We start from the raw sequence: 15,315 nt of genomic DNA, 5'->3' as shown, positions 1-15,315 counted from the left end.
CTTTTATACTTATTATAATACAAATATATTTTTGTAATTATTTTTTTTATTTTTTTTATTTTCTACTTAAATCCTCTTTTAAAATGATGTCAAATTTAAAATTTTGTGATTGAATATGATTAAAATGGTAAAAGCACTCTAATCTATTTTCCTATAGTTGTGCATCAATGAAAATATAAAACCACCTTGTATCTAACTAATTTGAGTTCATCTTTCATATATAGTTTTCTTTTTCTTTCAAACGCATATATTCTCTAAAAAGATATTCATTCATTATATTAAAAAATTATCAGTATATAATAATTAGACTTAAAAAATATAAAGAAATAGAAATAGAGAGAGAGAGCCGCTACTAGATAGATAGAAAATATTTAAAAATTAATTTATTAATTCAATTTTTTTAATTTAATAATTTAATATTATATTTTTTGTTTGTATTTTTAAATATTGATAATTAACTATTAATTAAAAATAATAAATTTTGTTTACTTTTAATATATTTTTAAGAAAAAAGAGAAAAGCATGCTTGGACCCACGTAGCCACGGGAAATGGATCTTCTCCAGTTTTTTCAACATTTGACAAAATACAGTGCAATCTCTCACCTTTGATTTTAATAGTGGGACCAGAAATAAATAAGAGAGAGAGTGGTGAATGGTTAGATTAAACACTGCACACCATCCAATTTTTTATTCATTGGAGAGGATCCATTCTCCCTAGCCACGTCATATTTGTCACAACTATCATGTATTCCAAACATCATCGTAAAACCTCTCTCTCTCTCTGCTTTCACTTTCTCTACAATTCCTAACCTTGTCTCTCTTCAACACCATCTCCTTCTTTTTCTCTTCTTTCTATCTTATATGCTTACCTTTTATTCTCAGTCTTTAATGGCTGCCCGTATCAAAATTCCGCGTTAAATCAATCGTGGGTCGGTGCAAGTTACCATTTTCCTCCTCTTTTTGGTTGTCCAAAAGATACCCAATAACAAAAGTCTCCATTTTTCTTTTTGGGGTGTTCTTTATTTATTTATTTATTTTCTGGCTGCAATTTTCAACCAAAAAAGTGACCATTTTTCAATTTTGTTTAATGTGAGAATTTAGTGTTTCACAGAGCATTTGCTTCCAACTGGATATAGGTGCAAAATTGAACTAGAGTTGTGGCCTTTTATGGTAGGTAAGAGCATTGATGCTAATCGAAGATGACAAGTTATGAGACATTTATAGTATCCATCAGTTCAGTTTTTGCTTGATTTTGATTATTGTGGAGTTTGGATTTGACACTATTTGGGGCCAAGCTTTTGTGTGTCAGAAGGTCTCTTTTATCTTCTTTTCATTTGATGTGATTATCAAACTTTTTCATCAAGTTTGATCATTCACCTTTCTTTTGTTATTTTATTGGAAGAAAGGAGGAAATCACTGAGCTGTGAATAAGTGGCTAGTTTCAATCAATTGGCCTTTGATGAAAAGCAAGACAACTCTGATTTTCAGCTTTACTTTCTTTGTTGAGTTTATGAGCTGGTAAAAGGCATATGTATGAAGAAGGAAGGCACTGATACTTTCCCCTCCAAAGGAAGCTACATTGACCCCATTGAGCTTCACTCAAATTGGAATCCATAGATGTTTTTTCCTTAGTGGACTTCTCAAGTTGCATTTTTTGCCTTTTTCTTCCTTAACAGGTACTTCACTTAGTTCAACAAATCTCATTTTTCCTAATTGGTTTTTCAGCTCTCCTTAGTTAGTAACCAATTAATTGAGTTGCATCACTTCCATTTTAAGTGGACACACAGATTTTTTGTCTGATTTCAATTTTTTGTTACCATGTGAATAAGTTAAAATTGTTACCATAAAGAGACTAGTTTGTTCTGCATATGTTTAGCACATAATTTCCCCCTTCTTGTTAAGGTGTTTTCCATGATCTAATGCCCTTTGGGGATTAGAGAGAGTGAAAATGTGTGTTTTTATGGATTCCAACTTCATTGTTTCATTTCATGGTTTTGTCCATCAATCAGATTCTTAGATCGTAGCTGCGAGGACTTTTGTATGAACACAGCCAAAGTAAAGCTAAGATTCCTTTAGCATTCCAACGGAAGAGAGGTAGAAGAAGGAAAGTCAATTGTGCCAATTACCATGGCGAAAAGACCCCCGAGATTAACTGTGCAGTATGAGAAAGATCAATCTGGTTGTATGTGGGGTTTTATTAGTATGTTCGATTTTCGCCATGGTCGCTCTACTCGTAGGATGATTGCAGATGCGAAACGCAGCAGCCAGCATGCTGTAGGTAAGAACAGAGATATGGTCTAAATTTGTAATTCCGAAATTTGTAATGGCTTTGCTAAATAGTGTGGCTCCAAAACTTATATGTACTTATCTATTATGGGTATGTACTTATCTATTATGGGGTTAAGTTGATCTTTTCGATATTTTTGAGTTGTAACTTTTCATCATAATATGCCTTCTTTGTTTGTAACGGTTGTAGAATAATTTGTGGTCCAGCTATGCTGCATTAGGCAAAATAATCAGAATGATTGTAATTCTTTCTTTCATCAGGTGCTGTACCTGTACCTACCAAGAACAAGTTTGAGACATTAAGCGATTTGGACGAAGAATATCAAGGCCATCTTGTATGTCAGTCCATCCATATGCTTATGCATTTACTCAAAATTTCATGCTTCAAACTTGCAAGATAGTCAACAAAAGTAAAATTAATTTATTGATTTTAGTGTTCACGTATATTTCAGGAAAGAGGAGAGAGTATGAGACTGATTGAGATAACTGATCCGGATAAGCCTAGTATGAAGAAACTCATAGAAGAAGAGATGTTCATCGAGAAGGATGCGGTGAAGGATCTAGGTCATGCTGATCAAGTAGAGTCAAAGAAATCCAGAGTAGCAAGTGAAGTTTCCCCAAAGACAGATTCCAAAAGAAAAAAGAAATCTCGAAAGAAAAGCCGTGATATGGACACCCATGAGTTGAATTCGGATGCAACGCTGAAGTCTGAATTCTTGCATAACCCGCATTCAAGGCAACAGTCGAAAGATAATCTTGATTTAGACAAGATAATGGAAGACTTTTGTCACGTTAAGGGTGGTTGTTCTGTGATGCATGACAATGACAGCGAAGTTAATTCACAGTCAAACCAAAATTATGGTGTTTCTGAAAACCTTGCAAGGGATGCAATCCATGAATTTGTGAATCAAATGATAGCAAATGGGAAAGATCAGGCAGAAGATGGAAAATCCAATTGCTCAAATGAACTCATGGAAGCACTTCAGGTTATAAGCTCGGATAAGGAATTGTTTGTTAGACTTCTACAAGACTCAGATTCAATTTTATTGAAACATGTTCAGGAGTTGGGGAATTCTCATGCAATAAATGACAATGAACACAGCTCAGTTATTGGCTCCAAGTTCTCTGTAGAAGAAGACCTTGACAATCTGAAACAAGAAAAGGAAACTTTCAACCGTAAACATCGTAACTTTTTCAGGAAAAGGTCAAAGTCTCAATCAGAAGGTCCTACAAACGAGAATGGGAAAACAGAGTTTACAAATAGAATAGTCATTCTGAAGCCTGCACTAACAAGTTCACGAAGTTCTGGAAGCATCCTTGCCTCTTCACTTGATTCTCATGATGTTGTCCATCACAAAGGTCGTTTTGTGAAAGTTAGTTCACATTTTTCTCTTACAGAGATAAAAAGGAAATTGAAACATGCCATGGGAAGGGAGAAACATGGAAACGCCGAAGGGATCTCAAGAAAGCTTCCGGATAAATGTCAAAATAAGGGGCCAGGGAGCAAAACCATTGGGAAAGACAATAATGTTGGAATGAGGTCTCCAACTAAAGACCATTTCTTCATGGAAAAGATTGCAAGACCTATGTTTGATGTTATGAATGGAAACAAGACCGGTGCTTCAAAACACTCTGAATTTAGTGTGGAACATGAAAATGACAGTTCCAAACAAAGGGTTTCTAACTTATATATTGAGGCTAGAAAACATCTGTGTGAGATGCTAGACAGTGGAGATGAGAACACAAACATTTCAGGTAGGCAGAGCCCCAAAACACTTGGTCGAATACTATCTATTCCTGAGTACAACTTTTCTCCCCTTGGCAGTCCCGGACGGGATTTGGAACATCATTTTGTGACCACAAAGACAAGATTTTCTGTGTCAGATAGACCTTCAGAGGTTAATCAGGATAACTTGTCACCCAAGCAAGCAACCTTTGTCGATCCTCTGGATCAGGCAACGAGCAATTCAGAAAAGCAGTCCAGCATTTGTGAAGAAATCTCTAATAATGAAGTACAACAAATTAATTCACAGTCAAACTTGGCACATGATGTTGGTCGTGTTGATATAGAAGAAACCTGTTCTCCTGTTATTGATGAGACAGTTACTGAAGGTACCATGTTCAAATTATATGATTTGAGTGATAGCTGCTGTGATAAACTTTGGTGCATATGGGTTTATGTGTGTTCTTTTATTTATCATTTTGTTATTCTTGTGCAGTTAACGTAGAATCTGAAAAAGAGACAGACATTTTGCAATCATCCCCGATTCCAGTGGGATTCGTCATGGAAAAAGAACAATATTGTGTGATGTTAGAAATTTCTGATAGTACACAGGGTTCTTCATGTTTGAATCAGGTTATGGTTCTTACTGATAGTATTTATAAGTGAATTCTTGGACTATAAGTATAATGTAATAGAAATGTACTATCTAAAATGACCCCTTAAGATATTTTGTAAAGTGATGTCTGTATTTGTAAAAGTTTATCTGACATATCATTGGTATTCCTTGTTTTTTTCACAGGTTGTTACAGAAGATGTCCAACCATCATCTCCACCATTATCCCCTTCTCACTCATGTGTCGCAAAGAAAATTGAAGAGCTAGAAAGCATTACAGATGTTTCTGGCCGACCAAGTCCCGTATCTGTTCTTGATACTCCATTCTTGGATGAGGACTCAAGTCCTGGATACTCGAGATGTCAAGCTGGTAAGTTTTCCTGCACTTACTAGAACATTAAAGCCTCTCTGGACTCTGGCTTTTGTTTTTCAAGTTAAAACCATAGTTTCCAAAATAAAAATCTGGAAACTACTTGTTTTCAGTGGTTGTCTAAACTGCAAACTGAAGAGCTGAAATTCAAATAGTATGCAGGTTGACCAGGGTTCTCTAGATTGTACTTTATCCTTAAATTGACCTATAAAATCTTTTTACATTTGTTTTTTTGGTATATTGTTATTATTATTATTACAAGGACTTGGAAACAGCCACTGATATAATTATCAGGTTAGGCTGCATACATTGTACCCTTTGGGTTCAGCCCTTCCCTGGACCCGCGTTAACACAGGATATTTGTGCACCGGGCTGCCCTTTATTATTATTACAAGGGGCCAATTAACCAATTACAATTGTTGGAATATCTTTCTCTTTATCATATTAATTTTAATTCATTCGTGATCAGTTAAATTGCCAGTACGACCACTGCAATTTGATGAATGTGACTCTTCGCCTGTTGATCAACTTGAAAGAGGAAAATATTGTTTCAAAGAGAATGAATTGATATATGATTACATTAAAGCTGTCTTACAAGCATCAAGCTTGACTCCGGATCAACTGTTGGTGAAATGCCTTTCATCAGACGAGATACTGGATCCTTCCTTGTTTGCTCAGATAGAGTTCTTCCCCAATCCACTTTGCCATGATCAGAAGCTCCTATTCGACTGTATTGAGGAAATTCTCGTGGAGGTTTGTTGGTATTACTTTGGAGTCTCACCTTATGTATCATTTGTAAATCCTAGCATAAGGCCAACCCCAAATATGAAAAGGGTTACTCTCAAAGTCTTTGAAGGAGTGTGCTGGCATATCCTTCCCCTGCCCCCACCACGTACCTTGGAACAAATCGTTAGAAAAGACCTGGCGGGGAGTGAAACGTGGATGGATCTTCGACCTGATGCCGAAACTGTTGGCTTCGAAATGGGTGAGGTCATTCTTGCTGAACTGATGGAAGATACAATATTGAGCTTTATCAGTGAAATCCCTGAAAGTGAATGTTCTCAGCTTCAATTTGAGGCTGATAACAATGAGAGCACCATCAACTTGTAAAGAAGATACTTCCTCAGTTCCAAAATATCCGTCACTTTGAAAATTCTGCACATTTTTTATGACAACGTATTTGGAGCTATTGTAGCCAAATACATTGGTCCAAGGACATACTGGAACTTCAAAATGACAGAAATTATGGAACAAAAAGAGTATATATCATGCAGGGTTGATAGAAAATGATCAGAAAGAATACTGAAGTGTTAGACTTTTGTAAAGCATCATTGAAGCTTGGTGATATTTCTTGACTATGCTAATATCAGATAGTATTGATGTGAATGAGGATACACAATAAGGGACTGCAAAGTGCAAAGCCACAAAAAGTAAATAGGAAACCAAGTTGCAATTGCTTCCTGAGGAAAGTACAAAAAAACTAGGCTTGTTTACAGTGACAAAGCAACAGTTTTATCCAGTGTGTGAGACATGGCCAAAGGTGTTTGTAGATTTTGTAGAGAGCTATTATTATTATTTTTTTTTGGCTGATAAACTGATCACATTAGTTAGTTGGTTTGTTGTAACTTTGTTTGATATCATCCTTACTTCTTTGTATATTTGCTGTTTTGGTGTTTGGATAACCTGTTACATTTTATACAGTCTGGAAATAAATGACGTGTGAGATCAACTTGGAGTAATTTTGGGATTACTACCCTTCTGGATATCTTGAATATTCATTTCTATTTCTTTCATTTCAAATTTGTTATATCATATGCAGTGAAGTAAACTTCAAATGTACAAGTATAATTTTACAAATCAATGTGCAAAATGTAATTGATTAACTACAAAAAAAGATTCAGAGTTTATATGCTAGCAAGCTAAACAATACAAATATATATAAGAACACATACCATTTCCTCTTAACATTGTTACTTCTCTTCTTGTAAATTACTGAAGAGGAACATAGGAAACATAGTCAAAATGAGCATTAGATGCCGCCATAGTACTTTATAGCCATTGTCCTTAAGTGCATAACTGTATTACATGAAAGCTCATTTTTTTTTCATGCCAGCAAGACAAGTGCAAAGAATATGATAACCAACTAAACATAGGGATCTCGAATCAGTAGATGCCATTACTTTTGCTTCTTATTAGACAGTGTTAAAGGAACTGATGCCTTCCTCTTGGTGAACGCACTAGTTCTGCTTTCCAATTCTTCATCGTATTCCTCGTCATCTAAAGCATTGCTTGCGACTGAAGCAGATTCTTGGGCAATTTTCGCTGTCTTTCTTTTTTCGGCTTGCATTTTGGCATACAATTTTCTGTCAACAGGGTCATCTGAGGGACCAACTTTGGATTTCCGTGAAACTTTTGCACCTAATCCAAGCCTACAATGAAGCATAGAAGTGTGATGATACAACATAAGCAGTAGGTATCACACCATAATTCAAAATAGTGAATTCAAACTAATATTGCTACTATTGCTCGACTGTGCTATTGTGCCATATCAAAAATCAGAACGTTAACAAGTTAATGGTGCTGGTTACCTTTCAGGCCGACCCTCTACTTCATTATCCGGTTTTTCATCATGATCATCAGCACCTTTACTCATACTATTTACCCATGCCTCAGCCTGCCAATCAGAATGGCAGAGAAGTATATAAATACAATGGATTACATCCTTGAAAATGCAAAATATTGAATGAGCACCAGTCTTTAAACAACTTTTTTTTGGGGGTTAATATGCAAATATACACAAACAAACTAACTTGTTATATAGAACAATTGACTAGCTTAGCAAATGCACTAAAGAAAACATTTTTCACTCCATATCTAATGTAATGCTACATATGAATGAACATAAAAAAGAAAAAAAGTTTGGTGCACAAGGCTCCCATCTGCTTGGGTCGGGGACAGGAGAGGATAGCCGTAACTCCCATAGGTGGAGGGTTGTTTCAATGATTTGAACCCATACCTTTTAGCCTTTTAGGTCACAAGGCAACAATCTTGCCCTTGCAATGCTCACTCTTCTATATGAATGCACAATGATTGCACATAAAAATAATTCACTGGCCACTACTAACTAGGCATACACAAAAAATGAAAAAATAAAACAAAATTCACAGCTAGATAGACAATTACCAACTTCAATGCCTTGTCCAACTTAACAATTTGGGGCGTGCCGGTTTTCTTTGGTGTTTCTGCAGCACTCATTTCGAGCTCTTTGTGCCCTGATAAAGTGAACAGATTACAGAACAATTAATATCCATTTCATGGTTTTGAAATCCAACCAGGGTCCATCAAATATTCCAAACCTACCAGAAATAGCAAATCCAAAAGAACACTTAGTAATGCCTTGAAGAAACGAAGTTCATCAAAGTTTGCACTTTTGGTAATAAGGATTATTGTTTCAGAGGAACCAGATACTTCAGTACGGACAATTATTGAAAAACTAGGCAATGAAAAAAGAATCTTATTTTGTTCAACTCATAATGTGCTGCATCAATTCAAAATTTTTCTTGTAAAAACTAAAAATCCCAAACAATGAAAAATTCAAATTCAACAATGGAATTCATTACAAAGTGCACCACTCATAGCATTAATTAATTTATTTGGGAAAGAGAGAAACACCGTCAAGCATAGTTATCAGAACCGAACGGTAATCAAACCAGAATACTGGGTCACTAGTTCAACTGGTGGATCACGGGTTGAACAGGTGGATCCGGTCTCACTTAAAATAAAACTATAAAATCATATTAAAATTTGAAATACATGTCTTCACTAACACTTTAACAACAATTAAGTTTCAATTCCTAAAAATAACTAATACGAAAATAGACATTAAATCCAAAGGACATACGCATTGTTGCCTATGCATTCCTTCACTTAATTTGAAGCATAATCAGTAAACTCAATTACCACTCAAAAGTTATGATGTAAACAAGTACAGACTTTGATACAACAATACAATACATAACAAAATTTACAATGACATTGAACAAATAATCAAAAGGTATGGTGATATTAACAAGTAAAGAGACTTTGATACAACAAAACAAACACTCCTTAATAGGATTCTCTTCCACAGAATGATGGTCCGCAAGTTTATATTGGTCACTTTCAAACTCAGAAATTCAATGTTTCTTCTCTTATGATATCCACATAGATTTACACACAACTTATTTACTTGATATCTAAATAAACATCACAAACTTTTCCTCTTTTTATTATCTAATAAATCTAAATATTGGCAATCTTGACATGATCATCAGCATCTGATGAATTCACAGGCAACCTTGACCGTGATAAAGATTCCCTTGACCTAATCATCTTCCTTCTTATCACTATTGATAAGCTCAAAACAATGCACACAGCAGCTGCCAAAGTAAGCAACAAACCTGAATAATTTCCCCTTAACCAGATTTTCGGAACAATATCAGAACCGTCCTCTCCATCAAGACTAATCAGTATAACTAATCATCAATTTATCTAAATCAATTGGCATCAATTCATCTAAAACTACACTAAAACTGAAAATAGTAAGCTTAAAAAATTAATAACCATTAAAGAATAACCTAAAAAATAAAACAAACTCACCTACAGAAGCAGAAGCAGAAGCTGAGTCAGGGACGGCGAAGCTTCGGAGTTCGGAGCTTCAGCACAGCCACACGCAGAGGATGACGAGTCACGCGAAGGAGGCAGAGACCGGCGACGATGAACACGCCATGGAGGAAGGATAACGGAGAATGGCGACGCGGAGGCAGGAGATGCGACCTCTGTTGGCTGACCGGCGCGGTGAGTGAGGTACGGAGGAGAGAGAATCGGTGATGAATGATGAGCGAGTGATGAGTGAGTGAGGTTGGTTAGGGTTTTTCAAATTTTTTATTTCAGATTTCAAAAAGGTATTGATCCGGTTCGGTTTTTGAAAACCGGACGGGGTCGCCGATTTTTCCAAAACCCGTAGGGGTCAAACCGGGTAAACAACCTGAGATCGGACCTCTTAGCGAATTTCGATGGCAGTTTTGAATTGAAGCAGCAAGAAATCTTGAAAAGGTTAGATGAATTTTTGCATTCAAGTATGGTTACTGCTGCTGCATGAAATCTTGTTGTGCATTCAACTTGATGTAAATGAATATAGTAGTTAAGGTTAATTAATTTCTATGCAACGGTTGTGACAGATTATCATCGTCTGAGTTATCAAAAATATTGGATTTTTTTGCTTTTTGGACTTGATAAAACTATGTTCTCTAGTCTTCCCTTCAAAGACCTTCCACACTTAGCTAAGCTTGTTGATACTATTGCAAAAGAACGCTCAAACTTCATTCAGAATCTTCCCAAATTGGTAAGCTAAGCTTCAAATTCCTTGCATAGTAGCAGTGAAAACAGGATGTAATTGTCAGAATGCCAGGTTAAGTTGCGTATATGATCTCTTTAGGTGCAACTCGTGTTGTCATTGTTCTTATATTTTAATGCTTTGAGTATGTGGCTTAAAATGCTTCAATTTTTTCTACAAAGGCAAAGCATATTTTTGTCTTTTAATGTTTGTGATTTTCTTTCAAAATATCTCTTATCTTTAATTTTGTCCATAATATTTTTGATTAATTCAATTTTATTTTTAACGTTTTTGATCTGTGTCAAAATTCAATTATCTTGGAAGTTTTCATTTTTGTTCCTAGCGTTTTTTATAGAATTAATGTCTAAGAATAAATTTGATACAAATCGAAAACAGTAAACATAAAATTGAATGAAACTAAACATTATGGTTATTTTTTAAAAAAAAATTGCAAATGTTAGGATTTAGGGTTTAGCCATGGTTAGTGTGACCACGAGAGAACTCACCTATAAATAGCTAGATGTGGATTTTTCCTGTGTGTTTCTTTTAGCATTGGAAGACTGCAAAACAGGATTTGAAAGACAAACTATATTTAGCTCATTTCAACATATGATTTTCAGCCTCAAACCAAGGTTAGAGCTAGCAAACTATGATTTGCCAACTATAAACCAGAACACACTTTAGTCTTCATACACACTTGAAACAAGTGAATATCTTTTCAAACAATCAATCACCTAGTACCTTTCTACATTATCCTAACTCTTTCGTAGGAACAGCAACAAGGGTGTAAGATGCCAAACCAATTTATGGTGTACCTAGACCTCTCTGTTCTTCATTGATTTATCTACATAGAGAACATCTTCAACCCAAGCAACAATGTTGAATGCTAGGCCTTCTAGTACTCTTGAATAACTCTCCAGTATTGCTTTTCCAACATCCTGCAAAATGATATAAATTTTCATTCTTGATAAGTCCATATGCTCAGTTTAAATTTCTATATTTGTTAATAACAATCTGTCTCTAGTACTGCGTTTACAAAGGAGTTTATTATCACATTTTATAATAATCTTTTTCTAGTGAAGAATAAATATATACTAAGTTTTTAGTACACTAGTCTTTTTCCCTTTCTGCCTTTAGCTTTTTTACCTATGAAGTACGGACACGGATATAGACACTAGATATGACACGACACAACATATGTAAATATACTTAATTTTTTGTTTTTCATAAGACATGCGAACACAATATAATGTAACTTTTAGATAAATTATAATAATATCTTAATTATTGATACTAAAATACAAACTAATGTCATTAAAAGTTTTAATCTTTAGCATATGTAAATACCACTTAATCTCAAGGAAGGTGAATGTAATTTACTAAGATCAATATGTAAATAAGAGGATGATTTTCCACTTTCTATAACAGAAATCCAAACTTATTTATATGTACATGATTTCACATACTCCACCATCACTGTGCACAATGAAGCAATGATAGAACTTTATGATTCAATATATTGCAAAACTTATTATTACCTTGTTATACTGAATCTTGCATGTGTCAAGAGAAGTTTGTGACAGTTCAGGATATCTTTGCTTCAGGCAGAACAACAAAGTCTCTGCTCTCTCAGCTAAGGTGTAATTCTTGTCCTTCCGGTCGCCGTCGGCCATGAGTTCCTTCACTTTGCTCCAGGATGATTTGGAATGGCTCAGGCAAGCTTTCCGGCGCCACGAGTACATCGAAGACTCGACCCTGTCGGCCAGCTCAAGTGCTTCATGCTCAGAACTTATCTTCAAGTAGTCAAGAAGTTGATCAGCTGAGAATTTCTCTGCAGCAGACATGTAGTGGTAAATTGTGTCTCCCATATTTGCTCTTCCATTCTGAGAGAAAACAATGTTTTGAAAAAGAGCAGATGAAGTTAGCATCATAATTCAGCCACCATGAAAGAAAAACTAGTAGCATGAAAAAAAAAAAAAAAACTTCCTGCATTTGTTTGGAGTAATTGTTTTGTATTAGATTTTGAAAATCGAATTGATCATTAAATTAGTAGAATTAGAATTTCAAAGATTTAATTGAGGTTTAATCTTTTGAATAGGATATAATAAAACAATATATTTATGTATAAAATATATATTTTTTGAAAAAAATTATTGTGTTTTTTATTATTTTAAAACGTTAACCTCTAAAAAGTCATATTGATTAACCGATTTTTCAAATTTTTGACTGATTTATTGTTAACTATTTGAACCGAATTGATTTGGTGACTAACTCCCAATTAACCTGATTGAATCGGTCCGATTTTAAGAACCATGGAATTCTCCAAACTTGAAGCTGTGTGTATTTTTAGTCCCTAATATCTAAATTTATTCGATATTTCATAAACATGTGTTTGACCTGAAATAAGTGCATTATATAACTTTTTTTGGATAGTAGAGTACAATTAATCCTTTTAAGTCTATAGGTCCTAGCTTTTAATTATTTTATGATATCAAAATAATGAGCAGAATATTGTTAAATCTAATTGGATTTATATGCTAAGTGTACCTTATGTGAAATTATATCATCCCTTTTTCTACAAGTCTCAGCTGCTATCATTGGCTTCCATAAAAGGCTTATGAAATTTGATGATAAATTCCAAGACTTTAGGGGGTCACATGTAATTGGATCCTCAACCACTTGGCTATAGAATTTCAGCTGAGAGAAGAAAAGAAAATGTACACTCATTCTAAGACTTATTATACAAAATTTAATTTTACACTGAGATTCATTAAACATAAAATTATCTTATAAACAGTAGGGATAAAATCATATAACCAATGATGAAATTTAACTAACCTTAGGAAGATTATCAATGTAGGTTTCTGGGATATCAATCTCAGCAAGAACATTGTTGTTTATTGCCATGGCTGCTTTATGAATTTGGTTAGCACAATCTCTTTTTTCTACTAAGTGCTTCCTTGATTTTTCAGATAGGCCACCGGGGAGAACACAAGGCACCGGAAGCCACCATTTCTCGTCTTTTCGCTGAACAATCCTCCGAAAAGAGGTTGCGCGCGTGCGTGGTGAATTCGCCGGAATGTTATCTACATACCAAAATTCAGTATCATGGAAAGTGTCTAATATTTCCTACAAAAAAGATGAAAATCATGTCAATGAGACAAATATCAGACACATCTTTTTTCACATGAAAATTTGAAGAAATTTAGGTTTGTTAGTTGTTTGTGTCCTACTATGAGCATTGTGTCAAGCTTCTGTAGAGCAGGGAGGTTGATATATATGTCTGATCTTGGTCTACTCTTCATCATCTGAGAGACATTATCAAATCATATTATTAGATACATTCAGAGATGTGAAGTTATAAAATCATTTTAACTTTTTTGGTACATTTGTTTATTAGCGAGTTAAGCCTCCAAATAGTTCATGAGTTTGACCGCGTGCACTAAAATAGTCCCTAAGATTTCAATTGCACCAATTATATTTCTGAGATCGGCAAAAGTGCATTACGTTTGTCCTTAACTGTGTGATTAGTCACTTTTGACCATCTTAGTGATGTAATTGAGATCTTAGGAATTATTTTAGTGCACGCGACCAATCTAAAAGACTATTTAGGACTCAACTCGTTAATTAATATGAAATGGAGAGAGTATAATTTTGCAAAAAAGGGATCACCTCAACGATTGTTCCATCTTCTAAATATTGTGCAGTTGGGGCAAATTCTACTATATAATCACACACTGATAAAAGAACCTTCATTTCTCTTTTCCACATTGCTTTCTTCTCAGGCTTCAGTGGCTCCAACTTCAAACTTTGTCCAAATACAGTTGCTGCAGAATGAGAATTCACAATTTCAACCATCATTAATAAACAAATAAATAACAGATAACCATTTTGATTTTTGAATATGATATTGCCACTATTGAAACTCAAGAAATTACCATAGAGATTGGTAATGGCATTTGAAATTGTAACTGCAGTGCAAACTCCTTTTCCACCACCAGACATGTCTTCTCCCAACAGAAGCTTTGAAAATCTTTCCTTCATTACTTCAAGCTCACCTAATCAAACATAAAAACTTCATTAATTACTTTAATTTCAAATGGAAATTATATTTATTGAAGAATCCTACTTTAACTCAAGTCAGACATGTTTGACTAAATTATCATATAACGATTCTCAACTATCAACTTCAAACTGCATGTTTTCATCTAAAATTAATTAGACAATTTATTGAATGCAAACCAAACCTGAATCCATAAGATCACTCTCATTGAGCTTAACATCGACCGAATTCTTGCGCAACTTCAATCCTAGCCTTGAAAGAACACCTTGTTTAGCATCTGCTTTCGCAGCCGTCGGCCGAGAAGGCGAAAGGTCACTGGCATAACTGCTTTCATCAACTGAATCTGATAAGTTTGATGCCTCTGGCTCTGAATATGTCCATGCATCGGTTGCCGAATGATCCTCCATAGAAGGAGAAGGAGGAGGAGGTTGAAATCCTAACTCAGAAATCTCATCAAACTTTGTTGATGATGATGATTTCTTCTCCATATTCTTAGCACAAGAATTTGTGATCAAATTAACGAACACCTGCATGTACAAATATTAATTTTGGTACTACATACTAAGATATCAAAGCATGTGACTTAGAAGTTAGAACTACTAAGCTTAGAAAATATAAGAAATTGAATGAAGATATAGAAAACAAAAAGAGACAAAAAGTGTGAGAGAGAGATCAAAAGAAAAAGCAGAGAAAATTGAATGAAAATAATATATAATTCAAACTAAAAATTAAAATAAAATAAAAGAAAAGGAAAAAGTTCTAATAGAATTGAATGATAGATTCTGATACAGTAAAGAGATTCAGAACAATTCAATGTAGAAACGCAGCAAAGGGATTATTATTATGTTAGAAAAAAGAAACATTGTTTGACAACTTTCCGAGGTTG

At 34.6% G+C, this 15,315-nt stretch overlaps 3 protein-coding genes across 9 annotated transcripts; 1 reads left to right on the top strand and 2 right to left on the bottom strand.

Moving 5' to 3' along the window:
- Positions 1 to 792: 792 nt before the first annotated feature.
- Positions 793 to 6,731, top strand: LOC107485791 (uncharacterized). Of its 4 annotated transcripts, XM_021140921.2 has the most exons (8): positions 793 to 1,312; positions 1,403 to 1,676; positions 2,010 to 2,278; positions 2,548 to 2,621; positions 2,721 to 4,398; positions 4,506 to 4,642; positions 4,809 to 4,992; positions 5,462 to 6,731. In XM_021140921.2, the coding sequence occupies exons 3-8, from the start codon at positions 2,128 to 2,130 to the stop codon at positions 6,100 to 6,102; spliced, it is 2,865 nt and encodes a 954-aa protein (XP_020996580.1). In that variant the 5' UTR covers positions 793 to 1,312; positions 1,403 to 1,676; positions 2,010 to 2,127; the 3' UTR covers positions 6,103 to 6,731. The 4 variants fall into 4 exon arrangements, with proteins under 4 accessions (XP_020996580.1, XP_052115898.1, XP_015961812.1 ...); XM_052259938.1 differs by having other exon boundaries at positions 793 to 1,676; positions 2,018 to 2,278; XM_016106326.3 differs by having other exon boundaries at positions 793 to 1,676; positions 2,739 to 4,398.
- A 97-nt stretch (positions 6,732 to 6,828) lies between these two features.
- On the bottom strand, positions 6,829 to 10,145 carry LOC107485792 (uncharacterized). Of its 2 annotated transcripts, none has more exons than XM_052259939.1 (4): positions 9,635 to 10,145; positions 8,176 to 8,264; positions 7,581 to 7,666; positions 6,829 to 7,421 (listed from the first exon to the last, which is right to left on the bottom strand). In XM_052259939.1, the coding sequence occupies exons 2-4, from the start codon at positions 8,245 to 8,247 to the stop codon at positions 7,169 to 7,171; spliced, it is 411 nt and encodes a 136-aa protein (XP_052115899.1). In that variant the 5' UTR covers positions 8,248 to 8,264; positions 9,635 to 10,145; the 3' UTR covers positions 6,829 to 7,168. The 2 variants fall into 2 exon arrangements, with proteins under 2 accessions (XP_052115899.1, XP_015961814.1); XM_016106328.3 differs by having other exon boundaries at positions 6,835 to 7,421; positions 9,631 to 10,139.
- Positions 10,146 to 10,890: 745 nt separating this feature from the next.
- Positions 10,891 to 15,012, bottom strand: LOC107485793 (rop guanine nucleotide exchange factor 3). Of its 3 annotated transcripts, XM_016106330.3 has the most exons (8): positions 14,614 to 15,012; positions 14,305 to 14,424; positions 14,039 to 14,193; positions 13,600 to 13,674; positions 13,205 to 13,495; positions 12,914 to 13,063; positions 11,905 to 12,249; positions 10,891 to 11,304 (listed from the first exon to the last, which is right to left on the bottom strand). In XM_016106330.3, exons 1-8 carry the CDS (start codon positions 14,960 to 14,962, stop codon positions 11,182 to 11,184), a joined length of 1,608 nt encoding a protein of 535 aa, XP_015961816.1. In that variant the 5' UTR covers positions 14,963 to 15,012; the 3' UTR covers positions 10,891 to 11,181. The 3 variants fall into 3 exon arrangements, with proteins under 3 accessions (XP_015961816.1, XP_015961817.1, XP_020996577.1); XM_016106331.3 differs by lacking the exon at positions 12,914 to 13,063; XM_021140918.2 differs by lacking the exons at positions 12,914 to 13,063; positions 14,305 to 14,424; positions 14,614 to 15,012 and having other exon boundaries at positions 14,039 to 14,227.
- Positions 15,013 to 15,315: the final 303 nt, after the last annotated feature.

The sequence above is a fragment of the Arachis duranensis genome, chromosome 4 (assembly GCF_000817695.3).
Source record: "Arachis duranensis cultivar V14167 chromosome 4, aradu.V14167.gnm2.J7QH, whole genome shotgun sequence".
NCBI lineage: Eukaryota > Viridiplantae > Streptophyta > Magnoliopsida > Fabales > Fabaceae > Arachis > Arachis duranensis.
The sequence above is the reverse complement of the archived record's forward strand: the minus strand, read 5'-3'. Positions and strand labels throughout refer to the sequence as shown.